General features: G+C 40.2%; 1 protein-coding gene across 5 annotated transcripts in view; it reads left to right on the plus strand.

Moving 5' to 3' along the window:
- Positions 1-20,636, plus strand: part of slc6a9 (solute carrier family 6 member 9) — a 112,381-nt gene that overhangs the window by 45,145 nt on the left and 46,600 nt on the right. Inside the window, exon 1 of one of the 5 annotated variants that reach the window (XM_042428946.1) lies at positions 11,221-11,289. The exons of the other annotated variants lie outside the window; for them this stretch is intronic. Coding sequence (XP_042284880.1) covers positions 11,248-11,289 — 42 coding nt within the window. The 5' untranslated portion in view covers positions 11,221-11,247. Of the gene's footprint in view, positions 1-11,220; positions 11,290-20,636 lie in introns of those variants that run through there. 5 annotated transcript variants of the gene reach the window in all.

A 20,636-nucleotide genomic window follows, 5' to 3' on the forward strand; every position in this document is an offset into this window, starting at 1 on the left:
CTGAAATTATTATAAGCCTACATGGAAAAGGTAGTCTTCACTGATGTGATTGCATTGCATTCAGAGTGGAGGAAAAATTATGGAAATACTGGGTCTCAGATGGGTACATTGTCAGAACAATGACTGAGCTTTGAACTTTAACAAAGCGAAGTGCGTGTTTAAAAGGGGACTCGTGCTAAGGCACTCACAGTCTAATCAGATTGCAGAAAGTCACCCATTAGCACCTGGTGTCTGACTGGACTTAAACTTTTAGAAGGGCGATGAAGGTAGCGAAAAGACCCTCAGCTTCAGTTAATTTAGTTTTATGGAGAGATGTTGTAAAGCTGTTGCATACAGGTCCATAGGTAGAGAGAAAAACTTACTTTGTAATGTGACCATGAATGATTTTTTCATACACCTAGTAGAGGATCTGATGATGTGCATGAAGCAGTGGCATCTTGGATGGTATTTCGTCGCTTTAATAAATGAAGAAGACATATTTCATATCTCTGTCTGTCTCTGTTTTTCGCTCTTCCTCTTTTGTCACATTTCAAGCGCAACAGTGACTTCTGCCACGTGAGACCAACTTCAGTCACATGTCCCTCACTTTCATCCCCAGCAATGGTCCCATATGTTTGTCAAAATGTGTATGTTGTGTGCTTTTTCCGGCCCGATTTGTTCCCATGCCTTCTCTCCAATGAGCCCCGGTCTCCCCGGGGGTCCGGGCCGAAGCCTCACGCTATTTATACAGACCGAACAGCTGGGGCCCTCCCAGCCATAGCAGTGAGGGATGAGGGGTCGGGGGATGGGTAGAGAAATTATCATGGAAACTTCAGGTTAAACCAAGCGTTGGAAATGTCTCGCTGTTCCCTCTTTTTTAGTCTCTTGTCTTCCTCTCCATCATTTGTCTTTCTCCCCTGGGTGTCCAGAGTGGTCAGGTCAGGTCAGCTGGACCGGTGGACAAACATCACTCGCTGATTTGAATCTTGTTCATCATTCCTTTTCCCTTCAATCTCTTCTTTATCACTCTGTTTCTTGTCTCCTTTTTATTCGCTTTGAAACTGATGTTTTTCCTTTCTGAAACACACTTCCCCCCCACCACTTCCAATTAAAGAGCTAGCTGTTTTGGACTGAACAAGAAAGGTTGATTTTCTCTCCAACTGCGCTTCAACACATTTTTGTCCTTTTGTTGCAATGGACAAAGCCAACCTGCTGTTGCAAAACTGAGCTTTTTGTACTTCTTTCCTTTTATTCTGCACTGTGGCTCCTGCAGTGCTTGTCCTATTGTCAACCTCAACCCTGTGAAGTTCTCTCCTCACTGCTCTTCCCTTCCCTTATTTTATCCTGCCTTCACTTCACTTTTCTTATCCCATCTTCTCTTGACTGCTCTGCCGTCCACTCTTAAAGCCTTCCTTCATGTGGACCGCTTAGGAGGGGAGAGAAAGTCTGGCTTATCGATGCTTCCCTCAGTTCAAGGCCTTTGTCACAGTCAGACGTCCCATCACAGGCATGCTGAGCTAACGAGAGGTGAAGCGAAATTAACCTAATTGCTGTAAGGAACAGATACTGTATATAGATTGAGGGGGATGTAATAAGCCCAGACACGACTTTTGGCTCCAATGGCAGCGGGAGGGAGGGGTTAGCGGGGTCTTAAGCTCCCCCTGAAAAATTCGGAGCCCCCCTAGGCCTCTCCTCCCACCAAAACCCCAGTAATTTCGTGGTGAAAAATATTTATGGAATAAAAAAAAATGTATGAACACATTGGACCGACTTATATGTAACTAAACTATGAAATCATATTTTTCATTTATGTAAGTGATGATGACCGTTAACCTTTCTTGTTGTGTGATTTGATGTAAGTGTGGATATGCATGTGTGTGATAACGTTAACATTAGTCTAGCAGTTTCTAGTCTAGCAGTTCCTACAAGTGTTGAATCGATTTGGTGAAATACAATAAGTTTGTGCATTCTAGTGTGTTAAAACTCATTAGCTGATTATGGACTGCTTTACTTTTGTTATCGCAAAATAACGAAGGAGAGTGGTTGATGTCAGTGGTGATTCATAGACTCCTAATTCCAGCAATGAGTATGCTAATGTGGTAGAGGACATCGTAATGCCAAACATGGAGGATAATGAGGATGAGGAGGATGATGAAGAAGAGGAAGAGGAGGTAACATTAGTGGTGGCAGAGGGTTTGTCTTCAGCAGAAGACTCGGAGAGCGATAACTTGCCTGGAAATTAGAGCAGATAGGGTAGAGAATAGTTAGCTTCCACTGCCATAGCTGCCATCACAGGCAAGAAACCTGGTGGTCCTGTGGATTTAAGCCGAGATCAAGCTGAGGGACCGACTCGAAAATTTGGATCTCAATTAAGGGGGTTTAACAACCCTTTGTTCAAACAATACCCGTGGCTGGAAAACTCGCTCTCAGTTGATGCTGCTTTCTGCTATGCGTGACATTTTTTCCGCTATGGGCTAGGTCATATTGAAAAGAGTTTCACCCATGTCGGGGTGTCAGAACTGGAGAAAAGGAGCACAGAAACTAGCCCAATACAATGCAAGTGTTTGAAACTAGCCATGGAAGTATATTGTGAATTTAAGGCGCGATCAAAAAACACTTGACGTTCCAACATTGTACAAGAAAACAGGTAGTAAATGCAAGGTGGATAAGATATATAAATTATACACAAATTATATTGTTCAGGGTAACGGTAAGTATTTGAAGTCTAGCTGCTTTTCAATTAAACCTGAAACACCTACATATGTTTCAGGTCCATTCTCAGTGAATAGATTTGCAAAGTGTGAGGGGCTGCTGGTTCTGAAGTGTATTTCCTCTTTCTGTATTCCCATTTCAAATATTTCTTTAAACGATCTCCTTAATGTTACTGAACATAGAAACTCAGGATTATGTAATGATCCTATAGAATTATATTATGACAACCAGTTTCAAACTTAGAAAACATATTCTTTCCATACTTTTGGCATGGCTGATGGCTAAGAAAACTACAATACCCATGAGCCTCGGCTGCTGTTGCTATGGAGAAGAAGCCATGGCGTCAATCAGAGTGGAATGAATGCAAAACACTTCATTGCTGAAGTTGTGAACAAAATATGTTGCTGAGTTCCTTTAAGAATGACCCAAAAATTAAAAGTAAACTGATTCACTCTGCAGATTGTAAATCTTCTGTAATATTTAGCTTCTGCCCACCGTTAGTAGTGCACATGAATGAATTTTAAGCTCATTTTTATGTACACAGTCTTATGCCTTCGACTTTTTACTAAAGAACCAGATATTTTCAAACACAGTTGTTTATCTGGATACAGATACAGGATCTAGTGTTAGCTGACTGCACACACATTCGTAGAAACCCATAATGTAATTATAAAAAATAATTTTAAAAAATTGATAAAACTGCTAATGTAATAATCTACCAATAATGTAATAAAATTCTGAGCATGATATAATGACATAATGAAATAACCTTTTCTACATAATATAAAAAGTTATTACATTATGAGTTTAGTGGCAACTTCTTGAAAAAATCATTAATTTGACATATATTGCCATAAAGAAAAATGTAATGTTTTTAGATCCAGTATTCCATACATAGCACAGATGACATCATGGCAGACAAGTTACATTACCTGACACTTTGTGAACTGTAGCCTGGTACACAGGCCAGCCGCCTCTGAGTGCCTGTTCTGTGCAAACGCAATGTCATCAATGCACATGTGGGAAGAGGCTCACAATTCATATCATGAATTTTATCTCATTAACACATTTTTATACTTTCTAAGTTCACATTTAAGGGCAATAAATCAACCAAGAAAACTTAATTAAAAATCTTAAACACTAATCCAGTTCCTATTCTCTTTCTCTCTCAAATTCTATTATGAGCTGAGATTATACAGAAAACCTTGGTTATTGTTCACACAGTGACTCAGTAATGTCTATGAATGTCCTTTTTTAAAAATCAGTGTAATGAGACTGTGGTTCCAGATGTCTACACTCAAGATCAAATTGAATAATTTAAGGATCAAATAGAATAATTTAAGGATAGCAATTCTGATTTTTTTTGTATTTCAGCATCTCATTTATTCCGACAAGCCACCTTGCTTTTTTTTTGGGTTTGTTTTAGGTTGATAAACTTTTCTTGCTCAGGTCAAGGGGTTCTAGGAGTCTTTGATGGCCTACTCTAACTCTAATTGATGGAAATGTTTCCATATTATATATAAGTGATTGATCCAAATAACTCAATTTAGTATAACTGGATGATATGAGAAATATATTATATGCCCTTGAAAGTCATGTACCATTGAATAACTTACATGCAAATAGAATAGACATGGGTCTACAAAATCTGTATATCTTAGATAAAGGATAAGGCTGGTGTTTTTCCTGCCATAAAAATCTCCACTTCCTTACCTATCTTGTCTTACCAACATATATGAACTTTATTATATAGTCTACACATATGCCACCTACTTAAATATATAAAAACATATATAAAAGATTTATTATATGGTCCTTTCATTTGTGACATGTATTTATGTATGTATGTATATATGTATAACATGTATGTGTTATACTATCCTATATTTACAACTGCTCATATGTGCCTACAATATATATCATATATGGCACAATGTCACTGGTATAGGGGCATATATGTTTATATATTATTTTTGCGTATGGGTGAAATCTTGCATTTTTTTTTTTTTTTTTTACTGAATAAATCAATTTTATAAATCCATCAAAATTACAACTCTGCACCATCATGCTTTATTCCCCAATTTTGTTTGTCTATTTAACGATCATTAGGGTGAAGGCACTGGTCTGCTTTGCCCCCACACTCTGAAAGTCAATTCGCCAATTAAAATATAGAATTGGATTCCTGTAAAAACACAAAGCACAGCAGAAAAGGCCATTTTCTCATTCTACTACTCTGGATATTAAGGTCAGCTTTGGCGTCATTCTTGCAGCTCTGTCAATGACCGAGAACTAGATTGTTTTGGGGTGAACTTTGTGTTTTCCTGACCTTGGCTTTGGAGTTTGCGCTTTATGTATTGTGACTGTCTTTTCTTATGTATGTTGGTGGTTGTATTTGTGTGCTCACTTCAAAGTTGAGTCTAAGTTGCACAAGCCACTTGTTTGTTTAAGTATTGTAACGTAGTCTGAACTGGTTTGGAAAAATGTCAGGGAAAAGCTATCCTGAAAATTGCAAATATTTGCTAGACGATGATGTGATTGATATTTCTGCAGGACAAAAACAATTTAAAAAATTGCCACCTTGATTGCAATACAAACTATAATGAGGTGTTTTCGTAACATTATAAATTAATTGCGTTTCAGATTGAGTTTACTCCAGTTTTTACTGGTTGGAAGGGAAGTAAATATCAGTCCTCACAGGTCTAACACAGATGGACTCAGTTCATACCTTTGAGCACATTTGGACTGAGGGAGGAAGCACACACGAAAAGAACACAAAGTCAGCAGTATTCATTTGTATTAATTGAAACATTGTGTACAACTATAAAGTTTTGTAAGCCTTCACTGAATATTAATTGTGGCCTTTTGAATCACAAAACTTTCACAGCCCATACAAGAATGGGATGATATATCTTTCATGAGTGACATTTGAATTTATTTGTCAACACAGATAAGAGTGCTTTGAAAAAGGAAAGAGGAGATGAAATGAAAAGATTTCAAATGAAAACAGATAATTTTCTTCTGCTGACTTGTGTCTTCATCTCGAGTGGTGCATCATCCTGTCACTTTTTCTCTTTCTTTCCTCTGTCACCCTCCTCCCAACCTGCTAAGATTATTTCTTCGGCATTTTTAGCCTTTATTGGATGGTGGGCAATGAGGAGGCAGACAGGAAACAAGGGGAGAGAGAGATGAGTATGATGAATGGTCCCCTGGTTGGAATCAAATTGGGGACATTATGGTTATGTGGCATGCGCAGTAACCATTCGGTTACCAGGTTGCTCTCCCAACCTGCTGTTTATACCTCTACGTTTCAGGTGTCATCCACTCCCAAAAAAACTTCTCCGTCACAGTCCAAAAGACACCAGGATATATTTTTAGACTCCCATAGCTCCAACATAATACTCAGAAATTTAAACCCTTTGACTTCAAATTGAGGTCTATCCAAAGGAACCTTAACTGTTCCTCAAGCGGCCTTCTGTTATTGGAGTGTCGGAAAGGAATAATTCTACAAATAAAAAAATAGACTTGCTTTGTTTTTTGTATATTTTGTCTTACTTTCAGATATCAAACTCATTTCTTTTTACTTAGTGTTTCTCCATAGCCTTAACAGAGCTCTGTTAAGTTGCTGCTTCACATTAAAAGCTTTACTCCTGCAAACTGGATGCTTTTATTTTTAATACCCTCTTGAAGCCAAAGTTGTCACTGAACAATTCAAATAACGCGTCTTGAAAATTGAAAGAAAAAAAGCACAGGAGAGCATGATCTGAATATCCCTAGCAGCAGTTACAACCCACAATGTTTACACTCAGTGCTGTGTTAGTTAAATTTACTGAAATGTTATCACCACCTTATCTGCCTCTAACATCTGTTTGTATGACTAAAACTCCAACCTGGCTTCTAATCACAGCAGGATATGCTTAAAATCTGCATGCACATTTTATTACCTGCTTGATATAAACGTCTAGTTAATAAGCCTAAAATTGGAACGTGAAACCCAGGCTACATTAATCTCCAAATTACTGCGTATTTGTTACGGACATCAGTGAGGATATTGGTTTGTCAGAGCTGGAGCTTAAAAGGAATGAGGGAAAGGAATCCTCTTTATCCACATCTTGTTTTTTCTCCCTGTGAATGTGGTGTGCTGTTTGTGTTGTATATCCAGTGATGGAGTTTCAGATCAATGTCTGTGTTTGTCTTTTAGGCTTACCTGTAATAGATGTTGGCATGTGTTGAGCCTTGAGGAAAGAGGAATTCCATTCTGATCTAATGTGTTTTGCTCCTTGCCCTCCTTGTTGTTTGTCTCTCTGCTCCCGTCCATTGACATTGGCTTCACCTCGTTTACGTGTTAAAGCAAGTGACGACCACACATCTTCCTCCTTTTCGGTTTGCCAAGTCAAAGTCCAATCACTTGCTTTTTTTTGGAGCTTTTGACTGTATTACTGGTGATGGTCTTCATCTGTGAATTTTGCCACAGAACTGTAGATGTTCAAAGTTTCTATTCTGAGCACTTTTAGGACTTACTGTCCATGTTGGCCACAGAGCTGAGCATGACAGTCTATTGATCTTGGAAACTGCAATTGATAAAACAATCTGAACTCAAGATCCATTAACTTGTTTGCTCTGGAGCTTTCGGCTGTATTTTACGCTCTTCCTCAGCAGATGTATGTAAATAGATGATGCTATGCTTGGTTGTCATGGAAGTAATTAGTTGTATTATATGCCATTAACTTACATCTACCACTTAGATTGTGTTTCAATAAAGCCAAACACAGAATTTAATTATTCTTATTGACAAATTTTGTTGATAATGATGACTTAACAACTATAAAATAGTGATTTGATCAAGACTAAACACTGCCTGTTAAACAAGGTTAACAGCATTTTTAGGAAATACACTTATTCTCCTTCTTGCCAAGAGTTAGGTGAGACAATCGCTACCATTCTCATCTCTGTAAGCTTAATATGAAGCTAAAGCCAGAAGGTGGTTAGCTTAGCTTAGCATAAAGACTTAAGAAGGGGGAAACAGCTAGCCTAGTACTGTCCAAAATGTAACAAAATATGCCAAATATGTATTTTCTCATTTGTTTAATCCAAACCAAAACTTGTAAAATTGACAAGTTGTGGTTTGGAGGGGAGTTGCGTGCCTGACTATTTCTTGGCCAGGTGCAGTGACCGCCAGGCAAGGAACAGTCTATTATCTACCAGGCTACCTGCTTTTCCCTGTTTGTTACCATCTTTATGCTAAGCTAAGCTATCCATCTTCTGACTGTAGCCTCATATTTAACACTCTGGACACAGTAACAGTGCAATATATTCTCAAAAATAGGTGTGATCTTCACTAATCCATAAGCAGTTGTCTCATTTAGTTATAGACCCAAAGTGAGCAAACCCAGTACCTGAGGTCTGTTAAAAAAAGATCTTTCAGACATAAAATCATGATTCATTTTAGATGCCCAACAATTAATACAGTAAACATCCCAGCAGTGCAATAAAGACGTGCTTTTATGCAGTGGGTGGACATGGAGTTGCACTTAGGAGCAGGGTTCAGATTCTTGGTGTCTGTAACATTAACTGGCCTCAGTGCCTTTGAGTATGCAGTAGAAATTCTTGCTCTACATACTTTGATTCCTTCACATAGGCTGTTTTACTGTTGGATCAAGAACACATAAAGAAACAAGTGAGAATTTTAACAAGTTGGTGTTATTATCAGCAGCAGCATCTGTGCTTCTCTAATTAGAGTTAAATGACCTAACATAATAGGGCAATTAGTTAACAAAACAAGTCTCCCCCTCCTCCAGAAACAACCAGCTGCAGCCACAACAGGCATTTATTTTAGGATCTGTTTTTCCAAATTCATACCAAGTTTTCACTGATTACCCCCACACTCAATGCCTGCATGATTAAAGTGTTGTTAAGTGTGTATATGTGTGTGGGTGGGTGCACTTGCTAAGCTTTTCATTAGGTTTGACCTAATCTGAGGGCAACAGACCCTCCTGAGGCAGAGCTTGTAAGAAGTGGCTGGATCCCCATGGAGGAACTAATGATCTCCCATTTGTTGTAGTTCTCACACATACATACATACATACATACATACATACATACATACATACATACATACATACACACACACACACACACACACACACACACACACACACACACAGAGGAATAAATTTATAGTTAAGCATCAGATTTCACCTGTTGATGATACCACCCCAACATTATCAGGCCCTATTGTGCTTTCATGATATACCCCCACAGTAATTGTGTTTTCTCTTTCACTTGGAAATACAAAACAATGGCAAAGTTTTTCTTGTCTTGCTAACTACTGAAGACAAACCTATCGCAATCATAGCAGAAGCAATCATGTTAACATTTTTCATTTGTTTCGTGATGGAGAATGTTACAAAAATTGTCGCCCGCAGGTTTCCATTGAAATGCTGTGGCTAATCTGTCTAGTGTTGGTGAGAAGAAGACGATTCCTGAGCTTTTCAACAGTTTGCTTGATGTGGTCTTCATTCCCAAAGTGAGCATCAGAAGTTTATAGGAGACACAAGCAGCCCTAACTGAATCAGTCGGTTCTTGTGGTCCTCACGTAGTAGCCCTGATGTGTAGTAACATTTTTGTGGAGTTGCACATAAAGCTATGGCCTAGCCTACAGTGTAGCTACTGAAACTAAGTGCATAGGCTTGATTTCTATGTCATAATGTCAATGTGAAGTACACATTATAAAAGCTTTAGTTTGCAAAAGCACTCTGGTCAAAGCATCTAAAAACCAACATGCAAACAAACTTATACCCAAATAACATTGTCAAAAATGTGCTTTTTGAATGCTCTAAGGGTTATCAGTTGCTGTAAAGAAGAAATACAAAGTAATGCCTAAGGCTCAACAGTACCTCTTAAACAGTAATTTGTCTGTTCTAAATGTGTCAACATGTGTGACTATTTGTTGGGAGCACTTGTTTTCGGTGCCCTCAGTACTTCCTCTCAGCACACTGAATGGGGCGGGTATATGTTAATGATTCTTTTATGATTCTTTTCCCCTGTGAGATTCTAATTCTCTGAATTGATAGACAAATGAATAGCATCCTGTCTATGTTGCTCGTCTCGTGTTAAACATAACTGGAGGGCCTCCACTCAAGCGGCAGTGTCCATTGTCCCCGGCTATCAAACACTCATTAGGCCGGGCGCCAGTTGCCTGTCAACTTTTGACATTACTCGCACCACATCCAGTCAGAGAGTTGACGCTGAGTGACATGTTGAAAGACGGCGTCTGGTTCTGCTGCATGAGTGATGTTTTTGTTGATCTCTCAATCATGCCCCTATTGTGATGCACTTTTACCTTTTTCTCTTGTATGCTCACTTCCTCGCTTTCTCCTCGCTCTTTTTGTTGTGGGTAGCCATTAGCCATATGGTGGCAAACAGGCACAACAATGTGTGCAACAAAACAGAGGCAACGGCGGAAAGCGCTTGAATTTCAAAGGGTGTAACTCTGTGAACATGTTGCGGACGAGGCGAGGGAGGAGGGCTTTGGCTCGGCCGGCCTCTCGGTGTGACACGACAGAGAGAGTGGGAGTTGGGGGGGGGGCATTGGCAATGTCAGGGTGTAGAGACGGACGAGGATTTGGAAGAGTCAAGTGCCGCTGAAAGGGAAGTTGTTGGTGGTCTGCAGAGTTGCAGCAGCTGCCTCTGAAAACAAACGGAAGAAATAAGAGAGACAGAGAGAAAGAGGTGGGGGGACAGGGGAGTCCTGTGGAAGGCGTGCGGGCTCCTCACTTGTGGGCTCCTCACTTTTTTTTGTCTCTTCGCTTTAATCTGTTGGGAGAAAGAGTGAGGGAGAGAGAGAGCTTGGCCGCAGCCCATGGGTGCTCCAGACCCCCCACCCACCCCACTTTACTCCGGCCAGCTAAACTAGAAGTTCAACACCCCCTTGTCGCCTCCACCACCACCACCCCCATCGGCCCTCCTCTCTCCTGCTTACTTGCTCTGTATTCAGCCTAGGTGCTAGAGTGACAACGAGCCATTCATTGTGGAGGTGGAGGAAAAAGACTGTGGATCTCTCCTGTGTCTTTTTTTTTTTTGGCGGGGGGGGGGGAGTTGGGAAAAAGGGGGGAGGTGGATGGCAGAGGAGAGGGAGGGAGGGTGCATATTCCTGAAATGGTGAAATACGGCAGAAAGAGGGGGCAGAAAGAGAAAGTAAAAGAGTGAGAGGAGAAAGAGAGGGAGGGGTGAGTGAGTAAAAAGTAAGTAAGAGCGCAAGGGGAGGGAGAGAGAGCTGGAATCACGGAAGGAGGGGTGGGGGGGGTGGGGAGTAGGGAGAGAGAGAGAGGGAGAGAGAGTGGGCTACCATGCCGAATGAGCGAGAGAGGCGGAGAGGAAGCAGAGCTCCATCAGATGAAATGAGGTGAAAGTAATTCAGGCATTAATCAAGCCAGGGCAAAAGGGAGGGTATACTGTGTTTTCTCCCCCCTCTTTCGCTGCGGAACTGAAAGGCAAGGTGTGAATGAAGGAGCCTACAGTGGCCAGCAGAGAAGCACCACTGGGTCACAGCATCAAATCATGTCCGAGTCGAACACCATTGCCGCTTCCACCGCAGACCAGGTCAGTTCAAGCTGTCATATTGTTTTTTTCTGTTTTCTTTTTTTTTTTTTTTTTTTTTTTTTTTTTTACTCGCATCAGAAGTGAGCGTGCTGATGTTTCTTCTTTATTAGTTGCACCTCACACCGGCTTAAGCAGCAGGAGGCATCTTGTTAGGAGACTTAGAAAGGAGACTTCTAGGAATAACAGCACAGAATTTATCCGAAGTTCCGGTCAGATGTATATCATCTTTAGATCCCAATTCGGAAGTAGTTAGAGGGTGTTTCTAATAGCAACTGAGTGAGTGTGTGTTTCTTGGACTATCAAAGCAACGATTGTTTTGCCCGGAGCTGCCTGGACAACGGTACAGGGTCCTGAAAGAATTGAATTCATCAAGACAAGCTATTGTCTACGCCGCCTTATTTTTCGGTGATCATTCAGGGGGTCTGTGACGACTCAATACCCCCCGCACCACGTGAGGAGGGGGACGCAGCTCTTTAAAAACCCGACCACGTGTGGTGGCCCTGAAAAGTTTTTATAAGTAATTGCAGTGGGAAGTCCGGGCAGCACTGTGAGAGATGGAGTTGGTAAGGAAGTGGGCTGGTCCGCCGTGTGTGTGAAAGAGAGTGACAGAGTAGAAAAGCAGAAGTGTCCAGAAAAGGGTGATATTTATGCCCCCCTCCTCCAGCCCTCTCCCCCCCCCCCCCCCCCACAAGCTGTTTTAATCGCACACTTTGGCACATACATCCTTTGCTCTGCTTTCTTTTTTTAACTGTCGACTGACTTTGAAACACTTTGAAACAATTAAATCCTCTGATCTGTTTAAGATAAGATATACAGTTATTTCCATTATGGCAGGTAAAGACAAAAAGTGTGTGTGTGTGTCTTTGTCTGTGTGTGTGTGTGTGCATCCGACCTTGCTGCCGGCTTATGTTGTTAGCCAAGTCCTTGTCTCCTGTTTCCGATTGCTACTGTCAAGGCTGAGTCAGCTTGCTATAGTTCTGTAGGCAAATACACACACTGGCGCACACACGCACACACATAGAGGCGTATGCACGAATGTTTGTAGAGTTTTATGCACACACACAATGCACATGCCAACACAACTCGAAATGCTCACACACACAAAATTCGTGAATCGAATAGGGTTGTGGGTGGAAGGTTGAAGATATTTAGAGCTGCACAGTGTGTGTGTGTGTGTGGTCTGTCATAGCCTACTTTCAGGGACAAATTTCAGACTAAATGCCAGTTAATTGGGGACGGCTTGTCCAAATGGGACAAAAACCTGATTTATGAAGCAGAGGTTAAAGGTAGAGTTAAGTTAAGGTTAGGGTTAGGCAAGTAGTGGTTATGGTTAAGCTTTGGGTAAGTCTCCAGAAAATTAATGTAAATCTATGTAATGTCCCCAGAAGTGACCACGATATGATGTGTATGTGTGTGTGTGTGTGTGTGTGTGTGAGGATGTAGAGTGAGAACAATTCCCCAAAGCAGCATTCATAACTGAAGCAGTCCACACACTAATCCTCTGATTCTGGACAGTTCAGGTTTGTCAGCGTGGGCAGACCATATTTCTCCCAAAGCTTTGACTGACAGGATCAATCATCAGTCACAGGTTTAGATGTGTGGACATTGCATCTTTACAGGCAGGCGTTGTGTGTGTATACGGATGCAAATTTTGGTCCATAATTATTGACTATGCAGTTAAACCTTTAATTCCTTGCCATTCATTTTATTCATGTAATGACTCCCTTGCTACATCCCCTTGTATTTCTTTCTCACACCAACTAGCTTTGCCTGATATGTCTCCTTCGCTCATCTGTGGAGACATATAGAGGAACATATTATCTATATAGGCCGATCAGAATGTTTTTGTATTTTTAAGATGCAATTTGCATTGAGACATTCAAACTTTTAGAACAGGTATAAAGAAAGGCAAAGACATGTACACATTGTACACTTTCTTAAATAGGTGTTTCAACAGTCCTGCAACTGTAAGCAAAAAACATAGCTTTGTTAATTTATTTATTTGATTTGCTGGTTAGAAATATGTTAGTTAGCCCTTTGTCATTGGGTAATTAGTTGATGCAGAACCCAGTATCGATGGCAATTGTATGTACAATTATACCTGTTTGCTCCTTATTGAAATCTTTTAAATCTTACTTATGGAAATTGCAGTGTATTCTGTTCATTTGGAAAACAATACATCTTTATGTAGTAGTCCAAACCACAAAACATTCACTTGTGCTTTGAGTTTTGAGACAGTTCTTTATCAAAAATACCTTCCAATAGCCTTCCATAAGAAAACCACTCAGTGTCCATTTCTGCCACAAATGGTTGCAATGTCTTCATTACAGCTTGAGGTTTTGTTATTGATATGAATGCATGCTGCTTGCTTAGCAAGCTTACAAATTGCTTTGACAAATCAAAAATGAATGCAACATACCAGGGATAGAAAACTTCTGTGATCAAATAGAAATTGAGTTGCTATAAAGTAAAAAATGTTTTATCACCACAAAATTTTAAAGTAGAAGTTCTCTGTTGGGTTAAAAAAAAAAAACACTATGAGGCCACGTTCAGGACTGACTTTAGCCCACTGATTCATTCAAATGAGACCCGTCTGGTGAGGCAGCAAGGTCCCAATGCATATAGTGGCAAAAAAGTTTAACTTGGCCAAACTTTTGCTGCAACACAACGTGACACCTTCCGGCAAAGCACTGCAAAATTAAATACATGCAAGTGCACATTTCTGGTAGATTACTTTGTAAAGCTGTTTACTTCGCAATCGCCGCAACGCAAGACAAAATATTTGGCATCATTGCCCGCGGGGGGGTGTGGGCTCATACCCTAAACAGAAAGCTAAAATTTAAACACCTGTAAAATCAAGTAAATCTGTTATTTATTAGTGCTGCACTGTGTTGTGATTGCCTTTAAATTGCTCAGAAATTTTGCCCCATTTCACTGTAACATTTCTCCAGTGGCAGAGAGGTAATCAGGAGGTTCAGGAGAAACCCCTATGGGCTGGTACAAGTCTGGGCTGATTACTGTGGGTTGACTTAGGTGCAGACTGAGGTGATAAAGCCGAGTGCTCATGGGCTCTTTCTCTTCACACAAATACACACTTGCATGACTCTAACCGCCAAACCAAGTAGGGGGGTAAATGTGCAGCTTGAAATGGTACAGCCCAATCTTGAGCTAAAGTCCGAACAGTCTAACCCAAATTCAGCAATATGATGAAGATGGAGGGGAAAAAAAATGGAAGGAAAATGGTGGAACCGATGCTGATTAAAAAGGAAAAATCATCCTAGCTGACTGCAGTCAAGTGCTTTATAATAACATGTATTCTGCGCAGGTGATCAGTGTTAAGAAGTGTTGCCAAGAGATTTCATTTAATCACAAGCCAGCTGTCAAGCCATTGCACTGTACCAAAGAACTGAGCAGGCATTACAGGCATCCTTGAAAGAGAGTGATAAACCAGGATGTGAAGACCATATAATTTACTGAAACAACTTTTTTGTAGTAGAGTTTCTGTTTGTCAAGATTGCCTTTAGGTGACAATTTGATTTTAATCGAGTCTATTTACAAGTTGTCAGTAAGTAATTTTTTCAGAAACAACAGCGGTTTGTACTTGGTTTTCATTTGTCGAGTGTGCCTTCAAATACAATTTTTTTGGTTTGTTTGTTTAGTTCATCTTAGTCCCTCAGTAATTTATTTTAGAAAAAGATATATCACTCTATATAATTGAACTCTCATATAATTGTAATCTCTCTGTATACACTTGCTGCCATTTCCTGATATGCAACTATCTATAGACACTTCTCATATCTACAATCACCCAATATCCTGTCTCAAAAGAAGTTTTTCTAACTGCAAACTTCGATCAAAGCTCTGATCCTTCATTTCCTCTGTCATTACATGGGTCACATCCTTCCTCTCAGCGGTAGACCAACCTCACCGTGTTGGGACAATAGTCTGAGGTCATGTGTGATTTCAAGGCATGCTTGACTAATAATTGGAGTAATAAGGAGTTCAGATGGATCTGGTAATTGCTAAGTGAGTGTGATTGTCTCTGACATCCTTTTACTGAAAGAAAGAATCAGAATAAATACCAATTCCATATCCAGACAACAGTGCTGATTGCTTTGTCATTGCTTTTGACTTAATGTAGTTTCAGGAAATTATTCAATATTTCATTGTTTTATTGTTCACATACTTTAGGTTTTACTGTAGGTTATATTTCATGGTAATTGTACATTTACTTGCAATCTCTGACCGTTAGGCTGGATATTAATGAACTATTTCTTGTTTTTGAAACGTAGTTGATTATTACTGGTCTGAAATAGTCATAACTCAAAGAAAAAGAATAGCTTTAGCAGACTGACCCAAATTATTGCTTTGTATATAAGCAGATTTTCTGGATCGCAGGGTGCCTTGCCAAGAAGCTAATGAGGCCTGTTGTGTAGAAAAGTACAAATTCTTCCGCTGTGAAGGCATTCATTCTGAGCGTCGTTGCTCTCTCAACACCTACCTTTCTGTGGATGTGCCTCCTATTTAAACATACGTAGACATATTTAGCTTGTCTGCCCTGCAGGCTGTCATGGTTTCAGTGCTGTTTTAGCAGGATAATGCTAAGTTCTCCTAAAATAACCCCATGGTTGTTTAAACACAATAAACAGAGTCTATGCTTCTTTTTTCTTTTGGCAGGAGTATTAAGAAAAAAAAGGTTATTGTGAAAGTGTTATAAAACTTGTTGAAATGGCAATGACTGTGAAACATCCATGGATGTCATTTATAATTTTATGGTAGCTGTTAATATACAGTCCAGTACATTACATCTAGCATAGGAAGCCAGCAGGGGCCCACACACGAACACACACACACACACACAAACTCTACCCATCTGGGGGCAGGTGTTGCGGTTTATGGAGCGGAAGTGCAAAGTAGCTGTGTTTACTCACTGCACCAAGGCTTAGCAAGCAAGGGAACAGACACATGTGGAAAAAGAGAAAAGAGAGACCGAAATAGATGTAGAGAGTGTGTGTATGTATGTATGTTTGTGTGTATACGTGTGTGCATGTGCCCCTTGTCCATCTCCCTGTGGTGGCTCTAACCTTCGGTCTCCCTCTGACTTCACTAAGTTAAGCTTCCGGGCTCACAGCTGCCTTGCAGAAGCACACAGTCAAACTACACAACACACAGCAAACCGGCTATACATACATGGTTGGGTGGATGGAGAAATGCAAGCTTGACTGATGAATTAGAAGAATTAATGGCGGATAATGGCTGACTGGAAAGGTGGATGAATAGCTGACTGGCTTGCTGAGAGGAGAGCAGGGTAGCTGATGGGAAGGGAAGGGAAAGGTTACTGACCTGCTCTGTGCATATGCAAGTCAAAATTTTGATGGCCACAAAACTGAAGGAGCTATTTGTACTATTTGTAAACACAGATGGCGTCAGGGTTAGGGTTTAGGGTCTAGGGTTGCGTAGTTGGAGGAGCTGCTGATTCCAGAATATTTTTTCCCTATTCGAAAATCCTGTTTAGAATTTTGCATATCCTCCTGTCTCCTGATAATTCAACAGTATTATTGGTTTATGTTTGTTTGTTGTAAGATTAGTGAGAGATAAGATTTAGTGAGTTTAGTATGACAGATGGACTCTAAATACTATAATAGCCATGACCCTCAGTCACTGTTTCTATGGAGAAGAAGTTAGTCAGAGGCACAAATCAGAACTGTAACGAATTCAGAACACTTTGCCATTGCAACTGGGAACAAAACACCCCACAGTAGTTGCCAAAGTCATCCAAAACTAAAAAAAAAGAGAATCTGAAAGTTAACTAATTTAAGCTGTAGAATATATAATCAGATTTCTACAAGCTGTTATCTTTAACTTCCGCTCACCTTAAGTGTCGCATGAAACAGAATTTTAAGCTCTGTGATTGGATACTTCTTGCTGAAATACTCTTTCGGAATCATAGTTGAGTTCTCTCCTCAAGTGTTAATGTTCAGAGGCTTGTGTCTTTGATTTTATAATAAAATGTATTATAGATAGATATGCAGCTGCTTAGAGCAATTGCTGTTGCTGTCCTGCATTTGCTGAACCTTTGTACAGATGATTCAAGCAGGAGAGTTTCATGTCAATCCTAGGCTCTGAAGTGCTCCAGCTAAAGGTCAACTCTGTGCAGAAGTTTAAGTCCTGAACCCCCCAAAAATTAATTCCCCCACATTGCAGCACCTTTGATACAGTATCTTGGAAAAATGCTGACAAATGTGTTGTTAAAATGGGATAAACAAGTTGCAAGTCGACCATAATGTTACAAAAGAATGTCTAATGTAGCTTTATACTCATTCTACCCTTAATGCTTTTTATTCCAGGATGTTTTGAGGGAGTAGTAGTTTCATTCTTGGATTTCAAAAAGCAAAACCGCCCTCTTACTTAGTTTGGCTGAAGGTGTATAGAGTTTGAATCTTGCTAAATGTATTTGTGATGATCTTGATGTGTGAAAAAGTAGCTAAATAACTAAACTGAAATAAGACACAGGTGGTAGAACATTTCCTCCACCATCAGAGCGCTAAAAATGACAGGGTTTCAGACAACCGCTGGTGGCAAGAAGGAAAGGAGGGGCAGTCTTTTTTGACAGGGGTTAAAGTGGTCAGACCTTGGAGACCATGGAAGCATGTAGTGAGGGATCATGAGTAAAGTGCATATATGGGTGGGTGTCACAGTGGATACTGTAGTAGCCCTGCTAGTGTTACCTTCCTCAGGCAAAAAACAACCAATTGAAGAATGTTGGGGTCATGGCAGGGGTGAACTGCCCAAAGCCTTTAGTGGCTTAGGGCAGCATTTTCCAACCTGAAGCCTTTGGCCATTGGATAGATGTGGGTCTAAACATACAGGAATGACCATGATAGAGGAAATTTTCCAATATGAGTTCCAGTATGAGCAGGCCTTCATAGTCCTGACTTCAGGCCGAAAGGACAAACACTAATATGTCAGGCACAGACAGACAGATAGAAAGAAACCAACAGCTATGACAGGTGCTTGCTTCAGGATCAACCAAGCTCATCCAGACAGTTTGGGTTCCCAAAAAGCAGTCATTTTTCTTCATTGCAAGGCATTTGCACAAAGATAATTATAGTGCTGAGTTGCTTTAGGAGGACCAGACTTTTGACTGTGTGGTTACCCATTTATTTGAGTTCCTGGAACTCTTTATAAGAAACCAGGACTAACGGGACCATTGTGATGATCTGCCTTCCTCTGTGAAAATGGCAGTAAACCACTGCAAATTTGAGTTAGTAAGGTGCTGAAGTGCGGGACTGGCACTGTGGGATATTTGTATGAAAGGTCATTGTCACACCACATACCATATTGACAAGAACTGATTGCATTGCAAGGCTACATTTTTGCTGTCTTTCTAAGAAATGTGGATTGTCACTTAATGCTAATTTGGGGATTGTTAACTCTCACAGACAAACATAAATACTTTTTGGTAGTTTTGAAGTTGCCTACCTTTTCCAAGTCTTACTGACTCTGTCAACATTGTAAAAACTGATTCATGATAAATTATATGTGTTCATATTTTGAAGACATTCATCCATATTGCATGCTAATTGCATGTTGTTATGGTATCTTTGCTTTGTTCTGAGTAAATCCTGTGTTTATGCAGGTGCTTATGAGTGAAATACATAATGTTGGAGCTGGTCATTGTTTCAGCTTTTACTGACAGTATTTACATGGAATTGGATGCAAAGTCCAATATATGTGGAATCCAATTAAGAGGTACATTTTATGCCATGGCAGCTGAACTTACCAGTCTTCCATTCTTACTTGGAGGGGTGGTCGACTGCTTTTTTACCTGCATTGTTTGATAAGAGCTGTAGACACATTGACACCATCAGACACAAATGTACAATAGACTGCATGAGGCAAGCATGTGAATTATCAAACAGGTTTTAAATGAACAGTATTATCTAAACTTTACTCTAAGTCTAATTTTAAGTGGTAACAAAGAAGCACAACCCTGAATTGTGAAGTGCTAAAAATTATTGCAAATATTTTAGGTCAAAGTTGAGGAAATAACTTTGCAAAATGCAAACTGTGGGCTTTTAGACCACCAGCATGCTTATGAGATTATAGAGTATCCCAGTAATGAGTCATAGCCTTGTTTTGATCATATTTAGGGTATGTGTTATATGTTTATCCAGAACATAGTTACCTGGTAATTCGTCTCCCATGATTCTAGCATTATCCAGGTTTCTGATTATTAGTGCAGGCATGTTTTTCACTCCTGTACATTCCCGTTGTGTCATTGCTGTACCAACAAAGTTACATCAGTTAAGGATGAACCCACTGTAATTTCTGGCTGTGTGCTTACCACTCTGCTGCAATTGGCTTCTCAAATCTTATTGCCAGAAATTGAAGATGAGGCACCAGTTCCACATTTAATCCTCAGACTTTCATTTTAGCATCATAATTATGTTTTAATTATGTTTTTGCTTTGTTTTTTTATAGTTCATACTTGCAAAAGAAACCTGGTGTTTACTTGCCTCAGTATTCCAATTTCTTTTGAAGCAACTGAGCTAGCATTTTCAGGTTGGGAAGTGGGATACTGGGATAAGAGCTCATCCAGGTTTCTGAAACCAGGGTATGATGTACTAAGGTGGTGGAGGTGGCAGAAGTGCTGGTGGAACCAGAGTCGAGTAGGAGGGATCCAGAGGATCTGTCAATATTATGCTCTTGGATTTCTGGAATTCCAAGTAGTTTGCAAGGGTCTCGAAGGGATTCAGTGGTGATTGGACTTTGAAGTAAAAGACAAGTGTAAGCTGTCCGGATTGATTGGTTTTAGTTTGCTTTAAGTAGAATACCATGGTGTAATCTGAGAAATAAGACAAGTCTGAAATGTAGGTGTGACAGTGTGGGTCAAAGTGAAGGGTTGAGGTGGTGAATTCAAAGCATCTGTGGAAATTGAAAAAAGCAAGCAAGAACATGGCTTCTAAAGTTCGAGCAACATGAGGAATGTTTGTATCTGGAGCTGATGGTGTGGATGCAGACTGACAGCAAGTCTGTGGTAAGGGGAAGGTAGTGAGGATTTTGAGCTGGCTCTTGGTGTAGATATCCTCTGAGAAGTGAAGTTATCTGTGGATGGCTGGTGGCCAGGCCCGAGCTGCCGGTTAGGAGTTTAGAGAAGAAGCTAATGCTGCTAAGGTGAACTTTGATGGTATGTGTTTCGATGGCCATTACGGAATGGGCGTAGGTAACGAAACATGTCATGGTGATGAGATCAAACGACAGGAAGGTTATATTGTACTGGTCATAAGTAGTGGAAACTCTTCCAAGCTGACCAGTAAGATGAGAGGGTTGAGTTTGATAGGCTT

The sequence above is a fragment of the Thunnus maccoyii genome, chromosome 12 (assembly GCF_910596095.1).
Source record: "Thunnus maccoyii chromosome 12, fThuMac1.1, whole genome shotgun sequence".
Taxonomy (NCBI): Eukaryota; Metazoa; Chordata; class Actinopteri; order Scombriformes; family Scombridae; genus Thunnus; species Thunnus maccoyii.